This window comes from Thalassophryne amazonica, chromosome 9 (genome assembly GCF_902500255.1).
Source record: "Thalassophryne amazonica chromosome 9, fThaAma1.1, whole genome shotgun sequence".
Classification (NCBI taxonomy): Eukaryota; Metazoa; Chordata; class Actinopteri; order Batrachoidiformes; family Batrachoididae; genus Thalassophryne; species Thalassophryne amazonica.
The window spans coordinates 63,688,715-63,711,769 of record NC_047111.1 but is presented as its reverse complement, the minus strand read 5'-3'; the positions used below and the strand labels follow the sequence as shown (position 1 = coordinate 63,711,769).

At 43.2% G+C, this 23,055-nt stretch overlaps 1 protein-coding gene across 1 annotated transcript; it reads left to right on the top strand.

The window, feature by feature from the left end:
- The first annotated feature begins 19,810 nt into the window (after nt 1-19,810).
- LOC117517949 (olfactory receptor 6C4-like) lies at nt 19,811-20,777 on the top strand. The gene is given in 2 exon segments (XM_034179074.1): nt 19,811-20,757; nt 20,759-20,777. Coding segments are annotated over 2 exon segments (966 nt in total).
- Nucleotides 20,778-23,055: the final 2,278 nt, after the last annotated feature.

The window sequence follows — 23,055 nt, the reverse complement described above, 5'->3', positions numbered from 1 at the left end:
CTCTAGATGCCCTTATTGCAGTGATATGGAAAAAGTGATCATTTAGGCAGCCATTTAAATAATGTTATGTTAATTAGGGCTCCAATTTAGAGGTTTGAAAATGGTTGTATTGTATTTCCTAGCCCCCAAAATGTCATTTTAGACCCCAATATTGTCCCTCTAGGTGCCATTATTGTAGAATTATGGATATATCGATCATTTTGGTGACCATTTTGAAATATGTTAATTAGGACCTTGTCTTAGAGATTTAAGAATGGTTCCATTGTATTCCTTGGCCACAAAAATGTCAATTTAGACCATCATTCTAAGTGTACTAGGGGCAAAGTTATAGCATTTTTTATTGTTATGATGGACATTTTTTTATATGCAATTTTAGCATTGTTCCACCACTTGGTTTTAGGGGACTTTTAGTATGTCATTTAGTCGACCATTCTGCACTCATGGTGAAAAAATCAACTCTTGTAAATAGTGGTGGGTCATTTCATATTTTTACCTGACTATAAACATGAGTCAGTGTTTAATATGGTGGTATCTATATGCATGATCTGTGTGTAGCCTACTGTGAGCAATCTATTGTATGGCCAGTATAACGACAAGATTTATGAGTTCAGCATAATTATCTATGGGATGATCCTCTGCTTAACTTATACCTTTATGTCTGACCTTTTTTTTTTTAACTTCAGTGTGTTTACGTCTGCTCTGAGTGTAGAGCATTTACAGCGTTCCACACACACTCACTTCATTTTTTTTATTTCATATATATCCTGGTTGACAGGGTACTAAATAAAATATCCCTGCATATCTCCACTTCATTAGCTAGTCATACAAAGTTTTTTTCTTTGTCCATGTTGCATGATCGGACAGAGAGGGGAATCCCAGGTCCCAGGGCCTATTTGAATACATTTTCAGATTTAAATTGGAGAGTGGATAGGCAGGAGTTTGGTACTTCTACATGTACGCTCAAATCCACGTTGACTGGGATGTACAAAAGGAACATGTTTGGATCCATGCGTACGCACACTTTGATGAATCTGAGTTTTTTGTCCATACAACAGTTTCTGGGTTTTAGCGTACGTCATGTTTCCGTAGGAAATCCATGCGTCTTTATACATGAGGCCCCAGGTGAGGTTGTCTGCAATGGTCAGCCCCCAGAAACTTGATGCTGCTGACCTTCTCCACTGGGGAGTCACTGATAAAAAGTGGAGCATGGCCAGGAGCAGTGACAAAAAGGAAACGTGACAGTGACACGACCCAAAACCAACAGTGATGAAAATAATATACCAAAAACAAAGATGTGCAAAACCAAAGGCCTAATAAACAAAGAAACAAACTAGGAAAAAAAGGTAAGAACTGAAAAGAGATCAACAAGAAAATTAAAGGCTGGACCAGAAACTAGAACGGAACTGAACACGTGGCTAAATCATAAACTGATAATCCAACCAGTGACTACACTATAATAAACAGGAATGGATGGGGACATAGACACAGGCGAGAGACAAACCATAACACAAGCCCATACATAGGGCAGATCATGACAGCCTTGATAGTTCTGTCTGAATCCATCTGTCAGCAACTGGAATTTTTGGCACTGAATGTGGAAATTGTTAAGGTGCATTTACACATAACGATGGCACGTCACGAATGCCACGAAGTATACATTCTTGGCCGTTGATCACGAATGTGATGATTCAGGGCAGAGGCGTCAGGTGTCCTCAGGAACTGCTACAACCTGTTACCATGTGTTACGATTAATGGCACGTGTGTTGCTGGAGAATTATCAGGAACCATTACGCATGGTCAAGAATAAGTTTCTGCGTTGTTGCGTGCTGTTGCGCTTTTCTCTAGACTGAATTATAGTGAACTTGTTTTAGTTGGTGGTTTAAATTGGGATTGGCTTAAAGCAGTATCTGAGGATTTTAAATGTTTCTGTGATTCTATTAATCTTACCCAGTTGGTAAATTTGCCCACTTGGCAATTTTTTGTTGTGGTGTATAAGATGTCCTGTTTTTCTTTTTTTTTTTTTGTGGTGTACAGTAGCTCTGCGGTAGCACCTCCAATTTCATTGTACCCTCCCCTCCCCTGCTGTACAATGACAATAAAGACTATTCTATTCCTTTTTATAATACAAGATCTGTTAGAAAAGTATCCACCTTTTTATTTTTTTCAAAAACTATATGGATTTGAATCACGTGTGATTGCATCAGCCAAGCTTGAACCTTCATGCGCATGCGTGAGTTTTTTCACTCCTGTCGGTTGCATCATTCGGCTGTGAGCAGGCTTTGTGTGAGCACTGGTCCACCCCTCTTGTCGTTTTTTATTGCAAATAAATGTCTGAACGATTTGGAGCTTTGCTGCATCAATTTTTTTCCAGAAACTGTGAGAGACCTCCAGGTGGACACCGTTCGGAAAATTAATATGGCTTTCAGGGACGATTTTGTGGGGATTATACAGATTAAGGAGTGTTACTGCCGCTTTAAGGCCGGCCCACAGCGTCTGAGAGAGCGCCGTGCTCCGAGCGCCGATCGACAGGCTCACACCCCGCTAAAATAACCAGATCACTTCCAACGTGAAGGCTTTGTTGATCCGGGACGTCGTCTGACTTTCACAAAAAGGCAGGAGACGTGGACATCAGCACTTTTTCGGCACATTCCACTATTACAGGAGTTTTTTTCATGGAAAGAAAAGCGGAGGGACGCGCCACGGAGCCGTTCATTACGCGGCACAAAACCACCTCCGTGTTGGTCTCACAGGACGGCTTTCAGGTGGATTTCAGACGGCTGTCGGTTGCTTTTCAGTCGTGTGATTATCCGAGAAATTGAGCATGAGCTGGACATACCCCAACATGTCCTGTGAGGCTTCATCACGGCGTTGCTTTGCGCCATGCGGCTCCACCGCGACGCGCGGAACTCTTCCGCACGTCTGTCTCAATGTGCCGAAAAAGTGCTGATGTCCACATCTTTTCACAATTCCTGTGCTAGTCAGATGACATACCGGATCAAGACAGCGTCCAGTTTAGAAATGAACAGCACAGTCCACTGTTACAGGAGTTTTTGTCATGGAAAGAGGAGCGGAATTCCGCGCTTCGCGGTGGAGCTGCATGGCGCAAAGCAACGCTGTGATGAAGCCTCACAGGACATGTTGGGGCATGTCCAGCTCATGCTCAATTTCTCGGATAATCACACGACTGAAAAGCAACCGACAGCTGTCTGAAATCCACCTGAAAGTCGTCCTGTGAGACCAACACGGAGGTGGTTTTGTGCCACATAATGAATGGCTCCGTGGCGCGTCCCTCCGCTTTTCTTTCTATGAAAAAAACTCCTGTAACAGTGGAATCAAGTCAAATCAATTTCATTTATATAGCGCCAAATCACAACAAACAGTTGCCCCAAGGCGGTTCATATTGCAAGGCAAAGCCATACAATAATTACAGAAAACCCCAACTGTCAAAACGACCCCCTGTGAGCAAGCACTCGGCGACAGTGGGAAGGAAAAACTCCCTTTTAACAGGAAGAAACCTCCAGCAGAACCAGGCTCAGGGAGGGGCAGTCTTCTGCTGGGACTGGTTGGTGCTGAGGGAGAGAACCAGGAAAAAGACATGCTGTGGAGGGGAGCAGAGATTAATCACTAATGATTAAATGCAGAGTGGTGCATACAGAGCAAAAAGAGAAAGAAACACTCAGTGCATCATGGGAACCCCCCAGTAGCCTAAGTCTATAGCAGCATAACTAAGGGATGGTTCAGGGTCACCTGATCCAGCCCTAACTATAAGCTTTAGCAAAAAGGAAAGTTTTAAGCCTAATCTTAAAAGTAGAGAGGGTGTCTGTCTCCCTGATCCGAATTGGGAGCTGGTTCCACAGGAGAGGAGCCTGAAAGCTGAAGGCTCTGCCTCCCATTCTACTCTTACAAACCCTAGTAACTACAAGTAAGCCTGCAGTCTGAGAGCGAAGCGCTCTGTTGGGGTGATATGGTACTATGAGGTCCCTAAGATAAGATGGGACCTGATTATTCAAAACCTTATAAGTAAGAAGAAGAATTTTAAATTCTATTATAGAATTAACAGAAAGCCAATGAAGAGAGGCCAATATGGGTGAGATATGCTCTCTCCTTTTAGTCCCTGTCAGTACTCTAGCTGCAGCATTTTGAATTAACTGAAGGCTTTTCAGGGAACTTTTAGGACAACCTGATAATAATGAATTACAATAGTCCAGCCTAGAGGAAATAAATGCATGAATTAGTTTTTCAGCATCACTCTGAGACAAGACCTTTCTAATTTTAGAGATATTGCGCAAATGCAAAAAAGCAGTCCTACATATTTGTTTAATATGCACATTGAATGACATATCCTGATCAAAAATGACTCCAAGATTTCTCACAGTATTACTAGAGGTCAGGGTAATGCCATCCAGAGTAAGGATCTGGTTAGACACCATGTTTCTAAGATTTGTGGGGCCAAGTACAATAACTTCAGTTTTATCTGAGTTTAAAAGTAGGAAATTAGAGGTCATCCATGTCTTTATGTCTGTAAGACAATCATGCAGTTTAGCTAATTGGTGTGTGTCCTCTGACTTCATGGATAGATAAAGCTGAGTATCATCTGCGTAACAATGAAAATTTAAGCAATGCTGTCTAATAATACTGCCTAAGGGAAGCATGTATAAAGTGAATAAAATTGGTCCTAGCACAGAACCTTGTGAAACTCCATAATTAACCTTAGTCTGTGAAGAAGATTCCCCATTTACATGAACAAATTGTAATCTATTAGATAAATATGATTCAAACCACCGCAGCACAGTGCCTTTAATACCTATGGCATGCTCTAATCTCTGTAATAAAATTTTATGGTCAACAGTATCAAAAGCAGCACTGTGGTCTAACAGAACAAGCACAGAGATGAGTCCACTGTCTGAGGCCATAAGAAGATCATTTGTAACCTTCACTAATGCTGTTTCTGTACTATAGACCATTCCTCTGCAGATGATCAGTTAGCTGTTTTACAACTACCCTTTCAAGAATTTTTGAAAGAAAAGGAAGGTTGGAGATTGGCCTATAATTAGCTAAGATAGCTGGGTCAAGTGATGGCTTTTTAAGTAATGGTTTAATTACTGCCACCTTAAAAGCCTGTGGTACATAGCCAACTAATAAAGACAGATTGATCATATTTAAGATCGAAGCATTAATTAATGGTAGGGCTTCCTTGAGCAGCCTGGTATGAATGGGGTCTAATAGATATGTTGATGGTTTGGAGGAAGTAACTAATGAAAATAACTCAGACAGAACAATCGGAGAGAAAGAGTCTAACCAAATACCGGCATCACTGAAAGCAGCCAAAGAGAACAACATGTCTTTGGGATGGTTATGAGTAATTTTTTTCTCTAATAGCTAAAATTTTTGTTGTGTGTTGGGGGGGTGTGGCTGGACATTTTGGTGTTCTTTTCTTTTCTTTGCTCTCCAGGTGGTATGCAAACTGATTTATTGTCTGTGGAGAAGGTGCTGGCAGAAGAGTCCTTCACCCTCATCAACATGATGTGCAGCACCTGTGGATGATGCTCACGTGCAACCTTAAAGACTTTCAGCTGAAGCAGATAATGAGATGGTGTTCTGCATTTAAGTCATGTGTGATTCAAGCAGAATTGCCGGGAACTCGACCTTGTGATGTTCGTTTGTGAGACGCTGAGGACCGCACCTGGGTTTGACACATCGTGCCTGTGAAGGAGGAAGGGTGAGGGACACATGCTGTCAGCACACATCAGAGGTGATTGATTATCTGAATAATTGTTAACAGTAACTTGGTATTTTGTTACGCAGTATATTTGAACTTTGATGAGATTTGTGCAGCTCGCTTCTCACTGCCGTGGCATGCGGACTGATGATCCTCCACCTGTTGTGAGAAGCTGCTCATTTACATAAAGCTTGAATTCGGACCTGAATGTGTTGCTGATAGTGTGTGCCTTTTGAAGGATATTAGTTGTAGCTGCTGACTTACCTCACCTTTTCTATCCTTCGCAGAGTCGGTTTGTCGTGTCCACCTGGGGGGTGTTTGGCGGTGAACGTGGGTCCAGAAGCGCCGGGCTTTGATCCTTTTGGGCGCTGGAGAGCGTGCCGTCCTTCACTCCGCCAGACCGACGCAGTTTTTGTTTGTACACTTTGTTATGCACCAAAGGGGGAAAATAAATTGTTTTGTTATTGGAACCGCTTTCTGGTTGTTTTAGCGCTGGGTTCCGTCAGACGCAGGTCCGCTCCTCAACCCGCGTCGACACATAATTTTATTAGCAAAGAAAGTCATGAAGTCATTACTAGTTACAGTTAAAGGAATACTCGGCTCAACAGAGCTCTGACTCTTTGTCAGCCTGGCTACAGTGCTGAAAAGAAACCTGGGGTTGTTCTTATTTTCTTCAATTAGTGATGAGTAGTAAGATGTCCTAGCTTTACGGAGGGCTTTTTTATAGAGCAACAGACTCTTTTTCTGTCAAGGCCCAGTCAGGTCATTCCACCCTCATTCGTGTTGCATTCGGCGGCCACTCTGAACATTCTGTTCACATTCATGTTGCATTGGGGCCACTCGCGATATTCGGCTCGCATTCGTGTTGTACTGTGGGGGCACTTGGAACATTCAGATGGCATCCCTGTTGTTTTCGGCCCCCACTTGGGACATTGTGGGGGCAACTCAGGTGTTTTCCGGCTCGTTTGTGCCACATCCATGGCATTCAGTCGGGTTCTGTATTGGCTGGCCATTGCGATATGTTGGCCGACCTAGCTCAGATTGTTTTGAATGTTTTCAGAGTGTTGTTTCAAATGCTTAGACTGCAGTCAGACTGCAGTCAGACTGCACTTTGACTGCCATTTGAGCTTTTTCCACCTCAAATCTACCTCAAGAGTTGGGTGCATGTGCTTTACATTCGGGCTGGCCGCACTAATGTGCCAGACAGTTTGCACTAAGATAGTTGTCTGAGGTTGTCGAAAGTGCCTTGACTTTGCCCAAATGGAGGCCAAATTTTAATTCAGTTGGCATTCAGGCTCTTTTGGCCTCTAGTGTCAGGATTTGGACTATGATGTCTTGTGTTATGTTTTTTTTTTTGTTATTTGTTCTGCTTGGGTTTTGCTGCACTACTTTCTTCTGGCTGTCACTTGGTGCTTGGTGGTGGGCATGTTCCTCTGTCTTTCCACTCTCACGCCCTGGATCTTTCTCTCACACCTGTTCTTCATTGTCTGTTCATCACTTTCCTGTATTTAAACCTCACCTTGGTTCACCTGTTCCCCGCCAGATCATCGTGCCTCGCAGCCTTCACTTCCAGCCTTATCTTCTGAGTTTTGTCTTGATTGCCTTGCTATGTTTCTGACCTTTTGCATGTTTTTTGGACCGTGCCCTTCCCAGATGATTTTGAAACTGTTGTTTTTTGACTGCCTTCTTGAGTACCGAACCCTGCAAGTACCCACAGTAAAACCTTCTGAAAGTGACTCGTCTGTGTCTGAGTCGTGCGTTTGTGTCCTGCCATTTCGTGCCACTGACCTTGAAAGAATGATCTGGCCAAACATGGACAGAACAGGCTGAATCCCACTTCAATTGGCAGTACGTGTGCACAGTCAACAGCTGTCTCAGTAGAAGGACAAATTATCCACGCTGTGCACCAGACTTAGTAAACTGGCCAAATGCCAAGATACCATGATGTCCCCGTTAAGCATCCAGGTCGGACATGATCAACAAGTTTGCCCAGCAACACAAGCTGCTTGGCAGCCCGCTGCCGACTCCACTTATGAACCCGGTTTTTTGTAGTCAGCTCTCCTGTCCAGATCGCTTTTCCGGGGAGTCAGGAGACGTCATACCATTCATCACTCAGTGTGAGTTACATTTTGAATTAATGGCATCTATGTTCCCATCTGACAGAATGAAAATCACTTTCATTATATCTCACCTGAAGGGACAGGCGGCAGCTTGGGCAACAGCAGAATGGAGCAGGCAGTCAGAATCTTGTTGGTCTCTTGGCTCATTCACCAAGGCTTTGCGGCAATTTTTCCAGCATATGTCCCTGGGTCGAGAGGCAGAATGATCACTCATGAAGCTGAAGGAGGGCACAGAGAAGGTGGCAGATTATGCGGTAGACTCACTGCTCTGAATGACTTTTTTTCAAGGACTCGCTGATCATATCGTGCCATCAAAGTGGACAGGAGGATGACAGACAGGGTGCAGAGCGAGACCAGTCCTCTTCGAAACAGGCCCACGGAACCAAGATTTTTTACCATCGGCATGACCCAGTCAAGTTTCAGTCCATCAAAGGTCCACACAGATGAACCAATGCAGCTTGGCTGCACTCGCCTCTCTGCTGAGGAGTGTCATTGACGTCAGGAAGAGGGGCGGTCCTTCTACTGTGGACAACATGGTCATATGATCTCCAGTTGCCAGGTCAGGGGTGCCCCCACCCAAAACAAGCAAGTGGTTTGGGTGTGTCAAAGTTCAATTATTTTGGCTTCTCCGCAAAACCTGATAAAAGCTGATTTGTCATCAGAACATTCTTCAGTATCCATTCCAGTGTTTATTGACTCGGTCTCCATTGCTAACTTACTGCATTCTTCTCTTGCTAGGAACCTGCTACTTAAGTAATATCACCTCCCACTCCCTCTAGTGGTCAATGCTGTGGACGGCAGTTCTTTGGGGCAGATCACCCATCGCATTCAATCAGTACAGTTGATGACTCACCCGGCAATTTTGGGCACCCTTGGCTCGTACAGCACAACCCCAACTTCAACTGGGCAGCAGGGCATATAGACTCCTGGGGACATAACTGCACAAACACCTGCCTCGCAGGGCATTCAGAGCTCTCAGTAGCCATCAACCCAGATCTCACCGGGGTTCCAGTGAGGTATCATGGCCTTTCCCAGGTTTTCAGTACCAGTACCTGTACCTGTCCACCCTGGAACACCAAGCCATGAATGACTACATTCAAGAATCCCTGGCAGCTGGACTTATCCATCCTTCCTCCTGGTGCTGGATTCTTTTTAGTGGAGAAAAAAGATAAGACCCTTCATCCCTGTATGGATTTTAGGAGGCTCAATGAAATTACTGTCAAGAACCGTTACCCCTTCCCTCTTATTGCCACAGCGTTTGAAATGCTGAATGGCGCTAAAGTTTCCACTAAACTGTATTTATGTAACACTTATCATTTTGGAAGAATTTGGGAGGGAAATGAATGGAAAACTGCATTCAACACCTCCATCACTCACTACAAATATTTGGTGATGCCATTTGGTAACTAATGCACCTGCTGTATTCCAGAACTTGGTCAACGATGTCCTCTGAGATTTTCTAAATAGGTTTGTGTTTGTCTATTTGGATGATATCTTGATTTTCTCACCTGATGATGAGACTCACTCACAACATGTCCGAACGGTACTTCAACATTTACTACAAAACCAGCTGTATGTCAAGGCGGAGAAATATGTGGTTAGATTTTGTTGGCCTAAGATGCTTACAGACATAACCAGTTACATTAAAACCCACAATCTAATGGTTAGATGGAAAGACTGAATCAGGAGTTAGAGAAGGGGCTCAGAATCCTGGCATCACAGCACCCAGCCACATGGGCCACCAAGTTAAGTTGGGTTGAACTTGCACACAACAATCTGCCTACCTCATCCACCAGTTTCTCACTGTTTCACGTAGTGTATGGCTTTCAATCATCCCTGTTTGTATCCACAGACTTTGATTCCCCTGTTCCTTCTGCCCTACCTCTGATACAGAGGTGTTGGAGAACCTGGGAGCAAGCATGGCGGGCTCTTCTTCATTTGCCTACATCCTATAAGACTGTTGCTGACCACAGGAGGTCCACAGCTCCCGTCTATGCTCCTGGTCAGAAGGTCTGGCTGTCAACACGGGACCTGCTTGTGGGATCCAGGAAGTGTTTGACATTTGACTTTTCCTGTTTCACTATGGACTCAAAATTTGGCACTTTCTGTTTGGGACTCCCTGTACCCTGAGCAAGTTTCACGCTGCTGCACGGCACTTCGCTTGTATTATTATTACTTCTATTTTGTCATTTGATTTTTAAATGGACCACATTGCTAATAAGTGTTTTCACTTTCTTGTGTCATCCATGGATATTTAATGTATTTACAATTATATTATGTGCTTACATTGAACTTACTAAATAAAGTCAAGCACGCAGGCACACTTTATATTATTTACCACCACCTGATGCAATGGCGTGTGAGTCCAGAATGTAATTATCACACTGTTCAGTGTTCAACGTTCCATATTGGTTATATTCATCCTTGACCCAAAATAGATAAGCATACCAAATGGAAAATATCAACTCTCCCCAGTTTGTCCATGGTTGATGTTATATGCACACAGGCATGTAATGGCAACATGACACTTAGCTAAACTGACTTAACTGATTGAACTTCAAAAACACAATAAATCAGTAACGCCAGTGGTGGGCACAGTTAACCAAAAAATTAACTTCGATAACAGATAATCAGATAACTGAAAAGTTATCTTCGATAAAGGTAAACCACCCAAAAATGTATTGGAAGTATTGTCTCTGGTACATTTGCAACTACTAACAAGCTGAATTTGAGTTTTAACACCACAATCGCTTTTGGAAGCATCAAAAGACCCCACAAATGAGCCCACACTTCTATGTTTGAACATGCTGCCCCCTGCTGGAAGCAACACAGAAGCACCCCGAGAGCAGCCACAAAGCCAGCTCTCTACCAATCACCACACTCCAGTCAGGCGGAGGTCTTGGAAGATAAAGGCATGCAGACTTATGGTTTGGTGTGAATACTGATAGAATAACTCCATTAATGTTAATTCTGTCATTTGTACAAAGTTAAAATATAACATATATCTTTTAATGTTGAATAATGCACTAATTCTGAGGTTTTGTAACAAACACAGACAGATCACAAAGGATTCTGGGTAAAAGTGCCTCTGCTAAACACTGGTTCAGTCATTCATTATGTAAACCAACACATTAATGTGACGTGTCATGTGTTGGTGTTAACAGATAAATGTGCTTTTGTAAAAATTCCATTTTTTATTTGTAAAAACAGGCATTTTTACGGAGCCCTGGAAGTGTCATCGCAAAATGTTTTGCATGTGGAGAGAATGTGCGCTCATTTTATTAGTTTTATTATTTTTATTATTAGTTTTATGATGTGCGCACATTTTATGATGTTGTAAAATGTGCACTCAATATTGTCTTGACACATAAATGTTGGCTTTACACTGTGCGAGTTTTGGCCCTTTTTCAGATGATTTTTCATTTGTGCGAGAATGTTTTGGATAAAGTTTCAGGTTAATCACGCGTCCTGCATCGTGTAGTGTACATGGAGTAACAAGCTCTGTTTAACATCTCACGACCACTTCCTGATCGCCGATCGTATGGTTAAATTAAAATCAATGTTGTGTGGGCCGCTGAAGAGGAGGTACTGCTGGCCCACCACCACCAGAGGGCGCCCTGCCTGGAGTGCGGGCTCCAGGCACCAGAGGGCGCTGCCGCCTTACGGGAGCAGCCAGGGTGACAGCTGTCTCCCATCACTGGACACAGCTGTTCCACTCAACACAGAGGTATATCAGCAGAACGGCGTCTCCACCTCAGTGCCGAGATATCGCCTTGAGATTAAGGTAACCTTCTCTGCAAGCATATACTGAAGACTCTGATAAACCTTGTTAAACCTTTTCAGGACAGCTGACTACAGAAAGCTACTTGCTTGGATAAGTACTCACCTTCCTGCTTCATTGTGACAAGAGGTGGAGGCGGCTTCTCCCCTCTCCGTCTACTGGGTGCTGTCGCATCCATACCTGTGTGTTTGTGCTCTTTCCCGCCAGCAGTACCGGATCCGACGAGCGGAGGCAGTGGCCACCTGGGGATTCGGGACTTGGCGGTTCCAGTACTTCTGGGGTTCGGTGGCAGAGGAGATCTGGGTGGTTCCGGTTCGACTAGGACGGACGTCTCCTACCTTCGAGCCTGCCCACACGACACCAGCAGATTTCAGCTTAAAACTCCAAATTATTAATTGTTGTATTGGTTGTGCTCTTTTCACAACAGTAAAACTTGTTATTCACCTTTCTCCATTGTCCGTTCATTGAGCCCCCTGTTGTGGGTCCGTGTACCTACACTTTCACAACAGGATATCTCGGCCAGCGTCATGGATCCCGAGGGGCGTCAACCGGCTGTTGAACGGCCAATGGAAGAACAGGGCACGTCGGCGTCTTCGGGAGGGGTAATCGGTGAGTTGCAGCGGATCCTCACCGCTTTCACCACTCGGATCGATTTAATGACCGAGCAGCACGTTCTCCTAAACCGCAGGGTGGAGGCTCTCGCCGCACAAGTGGAAGCGCGCCCTCTGGGCGCCGCTGCGGCTCTCCCTCCCGAGGACCCTGCGCGTGAGAGTGACATTCCACTGGTCGTTCAACGGTCCCTTCCTCCGTCCCCAGAAGCTTACATAAGCCCTCCAGAACCGTACGGAGGCTGTGTGGAGACGTGCGTGGATTTTTTGATGCAATGTTCGCTCGTCTTCGCACAGCGTCCCGTGATGTACGCGACTGACGCTAGCAAAGTAGCTTATGTAATAAACCTGCTTCGCGGGGAGGCACGCGCTTGGGCTACAGCGCTCTGGGAGCAGAACTCACGGCTCCTTCATACATACGATGGGTTTGTGCGGGAGCTCAGAACGGTGTTCGATCATCCCAATAGAGGAGAGACCGCTTCAACCGCGCTACTGTCAATGAGACAGGGGCGTCGGAGCGCAGCTGCCTATGCAGTCGCCTTCCGCATCGCGGTGGCGAGATCCGGCTGGAATAGCACTGCCCTCCGCGCCGCCTTTGTAAACGGACTGTCACTGGTCCTAAAAGAGCACCTGGTGGCGAAGGACGAACCGCGGGACTTAGATGGGCTCATCGATCTAGTCATACGACTCGACAACCGGCTAGAAGAACGCCGTCGGGAACGAGGCGAAGGGCGCGGCCAGGCACGCGTCGTCCCTCTCCCTTCCGGTTCCGACCGAGCTCCTCCCTCCCCACGCTCCTCTGTTCCTGCGCTCCGTGTGCCTACGGCTCCCCCTGCTGACGAAGCTATGGACACGAGCAGGGCAACATTTAGGGCACCTGGAGCACAAAGGAGGCGGGCCTACGGAGCTTGTTTTGTTTGTGGCTCGATTGAGCATCTTGCAAGCGACTGCCCCGAGCAGTTAAACTCCAACGCCCGCCCCTAGAGACTGGGCCAGGGGTGGGCCGAAACATTCACGTGGGACACACCCACATTGCCACACGACTCCCAGTCACGATCCTGTATGAGGATTCAACCCTGAAGGCCCCAGCACTGGTGGACACGGGCTCTGAGGGGAATCTGTTAGATAGCAGATGGGCCAGGGAGATAGGGCTCCCTCTGGTGGCTCTTACCTCGCCTGTACAGGTTCGGGCACTAGACGGCTCCCTACTCCCACCAATCACGCATAAGACACCTCCAGTAACTCTGGTGGTGTCAGGTAACCACCGGGAGGTGATCGAGTTCTTTGTGACTCAGGCCACCTCCCGTGTGGTCCTGGGTTTTCCCTGGATGCTAAAGCACAATCCCCGGATCGATTGGCCGTCCGGGGTAGTGGTTCAGTGGAGCGAAACCTGCCATCGGGAGTGTCTAGGTTCCTCGGTTCCTCCCGGCTCCCACGCTAAGGAGGAGGTCCGAGTCCCGCCCAATCTGAAGGCGGTGCCGGCGGAGTACCATGACCTCGCGGACGTGTTCAGCAAGGATCTGGCTCTCACGCTTCCTCCCCACCGCCCGTATGATTGTGCCATTGATTTGGTTCCAGGCAGTGAGTTCCCGTCCAGTAGGCTGTACAACCTCTCACGGCCGGAACGCGAATCAATGGAGACCTACATCCGGGACTCATTAGCTGCCGGGTTGATCCGGAATTCCACCTCTCCGATGGGTGCTGGTTTCTTTTTTGTGGGTAAAAAAGATGGCGGGCTTCGTCCATGCATTGATTATAGGGGGTTGAACGAAATCACGGTTCGCAACCGATACCCGTTGCCCTTGTTGGATTCAGTGTTCACCCCCTTGCATGGAGCCAGAATCTTCAATCAATCAACTTCAATCAACTTTTTTCTTATATAGCGCCAAATCACAACAAACAGTTGCCCCAAGGCGCTCCACAATGCAAGGCAAGGCCATACAATAATTATGAAAAACCCCAACGGTCAAAACGACCCCCTATGAGCAAGCACTTGGCCACAGTGGGAAGGAAAAACTCCCTTTTAACAGGAAGAAACCTCCAGCAGAACCAGGCTCAGGGAGGGGCAGTCTTCTGCTGAGACTGGTTGGGGCTGAGGGAAAGAACCAGGAAAAAGAGATCGATCACTAATGATTAAATGCAGAGTGATGCATACGGAGCAAAAAGAGAAAGAAACAGTGCATCATGGGAACCCCCCCACAGTCTACGTCTAAAGCAACATAACCAAGGGATGGTCCAGGGTCACCCGATCCAGCCCTAACTATAAGCCTTAGCGAAAAGGAAAGTTTTAAGCCTAATCTTAAAAGTAGAGAGGGTATCTGTCTCCCTGATCTGAATTGGGAGCTGGTTCCACAGGAGAGGAGCCCGAAAGCCGAAGGCTCTGCCTCCCATTCTACTCCTACAAACCCTAGGAACTACAAGTAAGCCCGCAGTCTGAGAGCGAAGCGCTCTAATGGGGTAATATGGTACTACGAGGTCCCTAAGATAAGATGGGACCTGATTATTCAAAACCTTATAAGTAAGAAGAAGAATTTTAAATTCTATTCTAGCATTAACAGGAAGCCAATGAAGGGAGGCCAACACGGGTGAGATATACTCTCTCCTGCTAGTCCCCGTCAGTACTCTAGCTGCAGCATTCTGAACCAACTGAAGGCTTTTTAGGGAACTTTTAGGACAACCTGATAATAATGAATTACAATAGTCCAGCCTAGAGGAAATAAATGCATGAATTAGTTTTTCAGCATCACTCTGAGACAAGACCTTTCTGATTTTAGAGATATTGCGTAAATGCAAAAAGGCAGTCCTACATATTTGTTTAATATGCGCTTTGAATGACATATCCTGATCAAAAATAACTCCAAGATTTCTCACAGTATTACTAGAGATCAGGGAAATGCCATCCAGAGTAACGATCTGGTTAGACACCATGCTTCTAAGATTTGTGGGGCCAAGTACAATAACTTCAGTTTTATCTGAGTTTAAAAGCAGGAAATTAGAGGTCATCCATGTCTTTATGTCTGTAAGACAATCCTGCAGTTTAGCTAATTGGTGTGTATCCTCTGGCTTCATGGATAGATAAAGCTGGGTATCATCTGCGTAACAATGAAAATTTAAGCAATACCGTCTAATAATACTGCCCAAGGGAAGCATGTATAAAGTGAATAAAATTGGTCCTAGCACAGAACCTTGTGGAACTCCATAATTAACTTTAGTCTGTGAAGAAGATTCCCCATTTACATGAACAAACTGTAATCTATTAGACAAATATGATTCAAACCACCGCAGCGCAATGCCTTTAATACCTATGACATGCTCTAATCTCTGTAATAAAATTTTATGGTCAACAGTATCAAAAGCAGCACTGAGGTCCAACAGAACAAGCACAGAGATAAGTCCACTGTCCGAAGCCATAAGAAGATCATTTGTAACCTTCACTAATGCTGTTTCTGTACTATGATGAATCCTAAAACCTGACTGAAACTCTTCAAATAGACCATTCCTCTGCAGGTGATCAGTTAGCTGTTTTACAACTACCCTCTCAAGAATCTTTGAGAGAAAAGGAAGGTTGGAGATTGGCCTATAATTAGCTAAGATAGCTGGGTCAAGTGATGGCTTTTTAAGTAATGGTTTAATCACTGCCACCTTAAAGGCCTGTGGTACATAACCAACTAACAAAGATAGATTGATCATATTTAAGATTGAAGCATTAAATAATGGTAGGACTTCCTTGAGCAGCCTGGCAGGAATGGGGTCTAATAAGCATGTTGATGGTTTGGATGAAGTAACTAATGAAAATAACTCAGACAGAACAATCGGAGAGAAAGAGTCTAACCAAATACCGGCATCACTGAAAGCAGCCAAAGATAACGATACATCTTTGGGATGGTTATGAGTAATTTTTTCTCTAATAGTCAAAATTTTGTTAGCAAAGAAAGTCATGAAGTCATTACTAGTTAAAGTTAATGGAATACTCAGCTCAATAGAGCTCTGACTCTTTGTCAGCCTGGCTACAGTGCTGAAAAGAAACCTGGGGTTGTTCTTATTTTCTTCAATTAGTGATGAGTAGAAAGATGTCCTAGCTTCACGAAGGGCTTTCTTATAGAGCAACAAACTCTTTTTCCAGGCTAAGTGAAGATCTTGTCCTGTTGTGTGGGCCGCTGAAGAGGAGGTACTGCTGGCCCACCACCACCAGAGGGCGCCCTGCCTGGAGTGCGGGCTCCAGGCACCAGAGGGCGCTGCCGCCTTACGGGAGCAGCCAGGGTGACAGCTGTCTCCCATCACTGGACACAGCTGTTCCACTCAACACAGAGGTATATCAGCAGAACGGCGTCTCCACCTCAGTGCCGAGATATCGCCTTGAGATTAAGGTAACCTTCTCTGCAAGCATATACTGAAGACTCTGATAAACCTTGTTAAACCTTTTCAGGACAGCTGACTACAGAAAGCTACTTGCTTGGATAAGTACTCACCTTCCTGCTTCATTGTGACAAGAGGTGGAGGCGGCTTCTCCCCTCTCCGTCTACTGGGTGCTGTCGCATCCATACCTGTGTGTTTGTGCTCTTTCCCGCCAGCAGTACCGGATCCGACGAGCGGAGGCAGTGGCCACCTGGGGATTCGGGACTTGGCGGTTCCAGTACTTCTGGGGTTCAGTGGCAGAGGAGATCTGGGTGGTTCCGGTTCGACTAGGACGGACGTCTCCTACCTTCGAGCCTGCCCATACGACACCAGCAGATTTCGGCTTAAAACTCCAAATTATTAATTGTTGTATTGGTTGTGCTCTTTTCACAACAGTAAAACTTGTTATTTACCTTTCTCCATTGTCCGTTCATTGCGCCCCCTGTTGTGGGTCCATGTACCTACACTTTCACAACAATCAAACCTGTTTGATATTATTCTGGTCGACCGTCGTGAGGGTATCCTGCTGCTGCAGAGCTACAAGTGTCCAACCGCTTGCACTGTGCCTGTACAAACACCGCAGAGCTGTCTTGTAATGTTTTTTTTTGTTGTTGTTTTGTTTTGTTTTTAAACTTAATTTGTAAAAAAAAAAAAAGAAGAAAAAAAAAGCCATTTTGCAAAGCCAAAAAGTTGATTTGACAACCATCTGATATAACCGGGGTCAAAATAAATAGAACACTGCCATCTACTGGTGCCCAGACACATAGTACATAGGGCAAATACTGCCATGAACACTACTGGCCCGTAGGTGGCAGTAGAGGCCTTGAAAACTTGCCAAAAGAAAATTCCAGATAATCCGTGTCTGCTACATTTAAGATGCGTGGAATTTAACAAACGCAAATACAATAATGTCTATAAACCCAGAGAATATATTCAAGAGAGTTTTAGGCACTAGAGTTTAATGCTGTTGTCCGTGGAGCCTGAACAGAGTGTCTGAAATGCATTTGTCCTGTTGTGAATGTACTGAGATTACCCTATTCTACCCATTTGTGCTCACAAAACCTTAAAAATTAGCACATTAGTTTAAAACTAAAACATATATCTGATATTTTCACTTTATATAACTTCAGCATTTCAGTTCTAAACAAAGCGAAACATATTCTGGACCACAACTCACTCCGCATTCTTTACTGCTCACTGGTTTTACCATATTTACAGTACTGTGCAGAGGTATGGGGTAATACTTATAAAGGTACAACACAATCACTATCAGTAATGCAGAAAAGAGCTATAAGAATTATTCATAATACTGGCTATAGAGATCATACAAATCCACTATTTTTACAATCCAAATTCTTAAAATTCACAGACTTGGTTCATTTTCAAACAGTACAAATTGTGTATAAAGCAATAAACAATTTACTTCCAGCAAATATTAAAAATATGTTTTTTAACAGATCAGGGGATTACAGTCTGAGGGGGAAATTTAATTTAAAGCATCAGTGGGCACGAACAACATTAAAAGGTTTCTGTATTTCTGTCTGTGGGGTGAGGATGTGGAACAGATTGGGAGTGGGGCTCAAGCAATGTCCAAGCATGAACCAGTTCAAACAGCGGTACAAAAATATGTTTTTTTCTGGGTATAGGGAGGAGGAAGGGTAATGAGGGTTAGGGTGTTTTTGTTTTTTGCTTCGGCTTGTAAATATATAGTATTTTGTATGTAAGTAGGTATGTGTAGGTGTATATTTATGTTTGTGTATATATGTATATGTGTATGTATGTTGATGTGTATATGTATGTGTATGTGTATATATATGTATATATATATATATATATATATTGATATCGGTTTAGGTGTGTAGGAATTTATGTGTATATGTGGCAAAGGGTATTACTGGTTGTGGGGAAGAAGGGGTAGGGATAAATAAGCTGATGCTTCACCCTACCCCTTTTTGGACATGTTGGGTACACAGTAGGAACTTTTTTGTTGTTGTCTTTACTGATCTATCTTGTAATTGTTGTTGTATCAAATGTTCGAAATAAACAGTTTTCATTCATTCATTCATTCATTCATTCATTCATTCATTCATTCATTCATTCATTCAGACATGACAGTAATTTTAAATAACTTGTCCAAAATTAGTTTGGTTAAAATTTGAACCATAAGTTAAAAATGTATGCCTCTGGATGACTTGGGTGATATTGGCCGTGTATCAGTATGGTGTTAAAGAAATTTTTTTTTTTTTTTGTGACCAGTTCTCCTTTGCCTGTAGAAGGTAGAGTGGTTTCTCCTAAAAGCAGCTCTCTTCTGTTTGCAGAGAGTAGAACTATACATCTGTTAAGAAACTTTTAAGAGGTAGGTGCTCAAAAGTGTTTGCCGCTGTTCAGCTTTGTTTACTGTTATCAGTCTAAAAGTCATCGGACAAAAATTTATTGGAAGATAATTAGTCCGATAATGGTTTTTAAAGTTATCTAAAAAGATCATCTGATAATGAAAACATTATCTTCGATAATTATCTGTTAGCAGATTATGGGAACTGTGCCCACCACTGAGTAACACTAACAACACTGTTAAACTAACATGACCCACAATAACAACTTTCACAACCCATTTCACCCACCATTACCTTCAAGGAAGCTAGCTTGGTGCCCAAGGCAGCTTTATCACTTAAAAGCTGTGTTTTCACTGACTGCAGGTCCACTGTGATTGTTTCCTAAGGCTGCTCAGAGCTCAGATTTTAAAGTCTTCACAATGTCCTGTCACAAAGTGGCTAGAAGAAGTAGCTGATGCCATGGTCAGTACCTGTGGGGCAGGCCTCTGTTGTGGTGACGTACAAGTTTTTGTGTTACCAGCCATAATACCTTTAAAAAAAGAACAAATACTCAAAGAAAAACTGAAAGGGGTCACTCTTCAAAAGTAGACTTTCCAAAAAAGTGCAGATAAATAACAATTTAAACCCAATTCTATGGGAGCCTCTAAATACGCAACCTACTTCAATATGCCCCCCCGGCAATATTGTGTTTTGTGCATTTGTGCAAATAAAGCTTTTAAACTGAACTGGAGAGAGAGAGACAGAGAGAGAGAGAGAGAGAAATTTTTTCTATATAGGATACAGGACTCACTGACAGAGACACTCTGTCCACAGTGCTACAGAGAGCTAAAGATGAATGAACAATGAGTCGTACAATGGGATTATTTAACTCTGCCCTCGGAAGAAACATCACCTTTGTGCGTCCTCCATATTTCATATTAACTGGATTTTCTGACATACCTCATATGAACTATTACTATGTCTTTCTCTTTTTTGTTTATATTGTGTCAGTGTTGGGAAACACAGCTGTGATGGCTGTAATATTGTTGGACAGAAATCTAAGAACTCCAAAATATGTTGCAGTTTTTAATCTTGCATGGACAGACCTGCTTGGTAGCACTGTTCAGGTACCAAAGGTTCTTGACATCTTTCTGTTTAATCACCACATCATCTCCTATAATGACTGCATGACATTTCTTTTTTTCTCCTTCACGTGTCTTTCTATGCAGTCTCTTAATCTGGTTGTTCTCTCCTATGACAGACTGGTAGCGATCACCTTCCCACTGCACTATCACATGAAGGTCACACACAGGTTCATGTTTTCTTTGGTTGGCTTTTTCTGGGTTTTAATCATAACTGCTGTGCTCATTGCAGTGGGTCTTCTCACAAGACTTTCCATCTGTAAGTCAGTGATTATTAAGAGTTATTTCTGTGATTATGGCAAAATATACATGCTGGCCTGCAATGACTACACCCCTGCCCATGTGACTGCTGTTCTGCTAATAGTTCTTATACTTTGGTTTCCACTGATATTTATCTTGTTCAGTTACTCATATATTGGCTATGCTTTGACTAAAATTGGTTCAGTTCAGGAAAGACTAAAAGCTCTGAAAACCTGCAGTGCTCACCTTTCATTAGTGGCAATCTATTTCCTCCCAGTTTTAATCACCTTTAATTTTGCTCCATACATAAATCCAAATGGCAGAATTATAAATCTGTCTCTGACCTCGGTCATTCCACCCATGTTAAATCCATTTATTTATGTTTTACAGACACAAGAAATAAAAAAATCAGTGAAAAAGTTGTTCAAAATCAAAACGATATCCATATCTGAAACGATAAATTACCTATGACATGAATATTTACTTTATTTTTGTGTGCATGTGTTTTGTGTTCAGCTCACTGTGTACATGTAAAATGATAAGGAATATTCAGCAAAGCCACAAGTATTTTTAATACTTTGTTGCATTTGTGGGTCGCACTGTTGCCTCATATCAAGAAGGTCCTGGGATCGCGATGACGGCTTTGATTCGCTCCAGCCAGGAATAAGCAGGTACAGAAATTGAATGAACAGTTTCTGGAAAAAAAGAAAAAGTAAAAAAAAAAAAAAAATTGAATAACATATGAAATCTCATTGTTTATTTTGAACTTAAGCATTAACAGTCACTGGAGAATGTATTTGTAAGACTGCAGCAAATCCAGGAGAATTTCTTGCATCTTTAATAAATCCACACAAATCCACACAGTATACAATTCACTCAGTGGTGGTGTTTACATTGGCTGGAGTGTCATGTCGTGTCGTGCCATGTCATGTCATGGTTTTCTATAAAAAAAAAAAAATCAAATATATATATACATAATCAGTAAAGAATATAATCTGAATATATTGATCATCGATTAATTAACACTAAATTATGTATACAATCAAACCAATAAAACTGGAGGATAAATACCAATATAACTGTCTGAAACTCTTAAGTACTGAAAATATTAATTTTAGATGTAATTATAGGCAGCGACCAGCAGAGGGTCATTAGCCAAGACCAACTAATGACCTCAATGCGCCACTGAGCTTCTGCTCTATGCATAATGGCAAAAAAAAAAAAAAGAAAAAATGGTGGCCATATCAGCATGAATATGCAATAAATGATGGAAAATACTTAAATCAGTTCCTACAAAGTCTACAGAACTTCTATCCCATACAGTGAACTACTAAACACGGAGGCATGGTACAAAATAATACTGACATAGACATTTACACACAACATAAGATTGTAAAGGAGCCACAGCATGCAGTCTGCTCTCACTTCTTCCATCTTGCACTAACAACCTGAATGGACTGCGCATGTCAGAGTGAGGCAGAGAGCAAGCAGTCACATGATTAAACCGCCCCTTAAAGTGGCAGAGGCCAATTAGCAGGGAAATCTGCAGTCACCTCAAATCTCTTGAAGTATCACAAATATTTGGGAATCATTTAATTCCATAACATACAAAATATACAAAAAAAAAGTAATTGAAACACTTTTCTAAAAATATAAAAGATCCAAAACTTTGTCTATGCATACAACATCTAGCCTTAAATTTATTCACAAATCATGTAAAATCTTTATTAGTGAGCACTTCATGATTTTTCCAAAGTGCTCACAGTTGAAGGTGAACATTTCCCCAGTCAAGTCAGTGATGATGAACTGTACTCACAATGGGCCTCATGTATCAACGTTGCGTACGGCGATATTTGAGCGTATATGGGGTGTACGCCAAAATGGCTGCGCTACTTGGCATTTATCAATATGGTCGTTGGCGTATGGTGCGCTGAAAATATACACCAGGTCGAGAGGTGGTGTAAATTATACACCAAAATGAACCAGCACTGGAATCCACATAAAAATGAAAATGATCAACATGATAAACAGTGCCATTATACAAATCAATGCATATGTTACAAAAATAACACTTTCTTGATTATACTACATAATAATTAATACAAATCCCGCTTTTGCGAGATTGTTGGTCTCGAGCACGATCCGTGGCCACAGCGCTAACCGCAAAGAAAGCGCCGCTCGCCTTTTTCTCCAGACTTCGAGCCTGGAGCCAGAGCAGCGCTGAGCTTAACTTTATGTGGTGTGATCATTGTAGACAATGGAATTGATAATTACAACTGTAGTGTTGTCATTCCCTTCGCCCGTGCTGCAATCAGGTTTTGTCTTCTACATTCGTTTGTTACAATAAAATAAATAAAGAAATACATTTTAAAAATAAAGAAATCCGAAAAATTAGGCGTGTCTTATTAACTGAGCTAGCAAATATCCACATGTCATGAATTATTGACATGTGAAAAGAGAATACAGTGGTCCCTCGCTATAACGTGGTTCACCTTTTGCGGCCTCGCAGTTTCGCGGATTTTTTTAGTCCAATTTTGCATGCTTTTTTTTTACAGTGCATTGTGGTCTGCGTGTCTGTTTATAAGAATCTTCTCACCCAGAAGAAAAAAGAGCGCCAACAACTACCCATAACCGTGTTCTTCACTCGGAAAAAGACACCTGCAGCGAGGTGTGACTCAGTGGAAAAAGGCGCGGCGTCAGGACGAAGAGGCGCGATCAGAGGAACTGTGAAATACTGG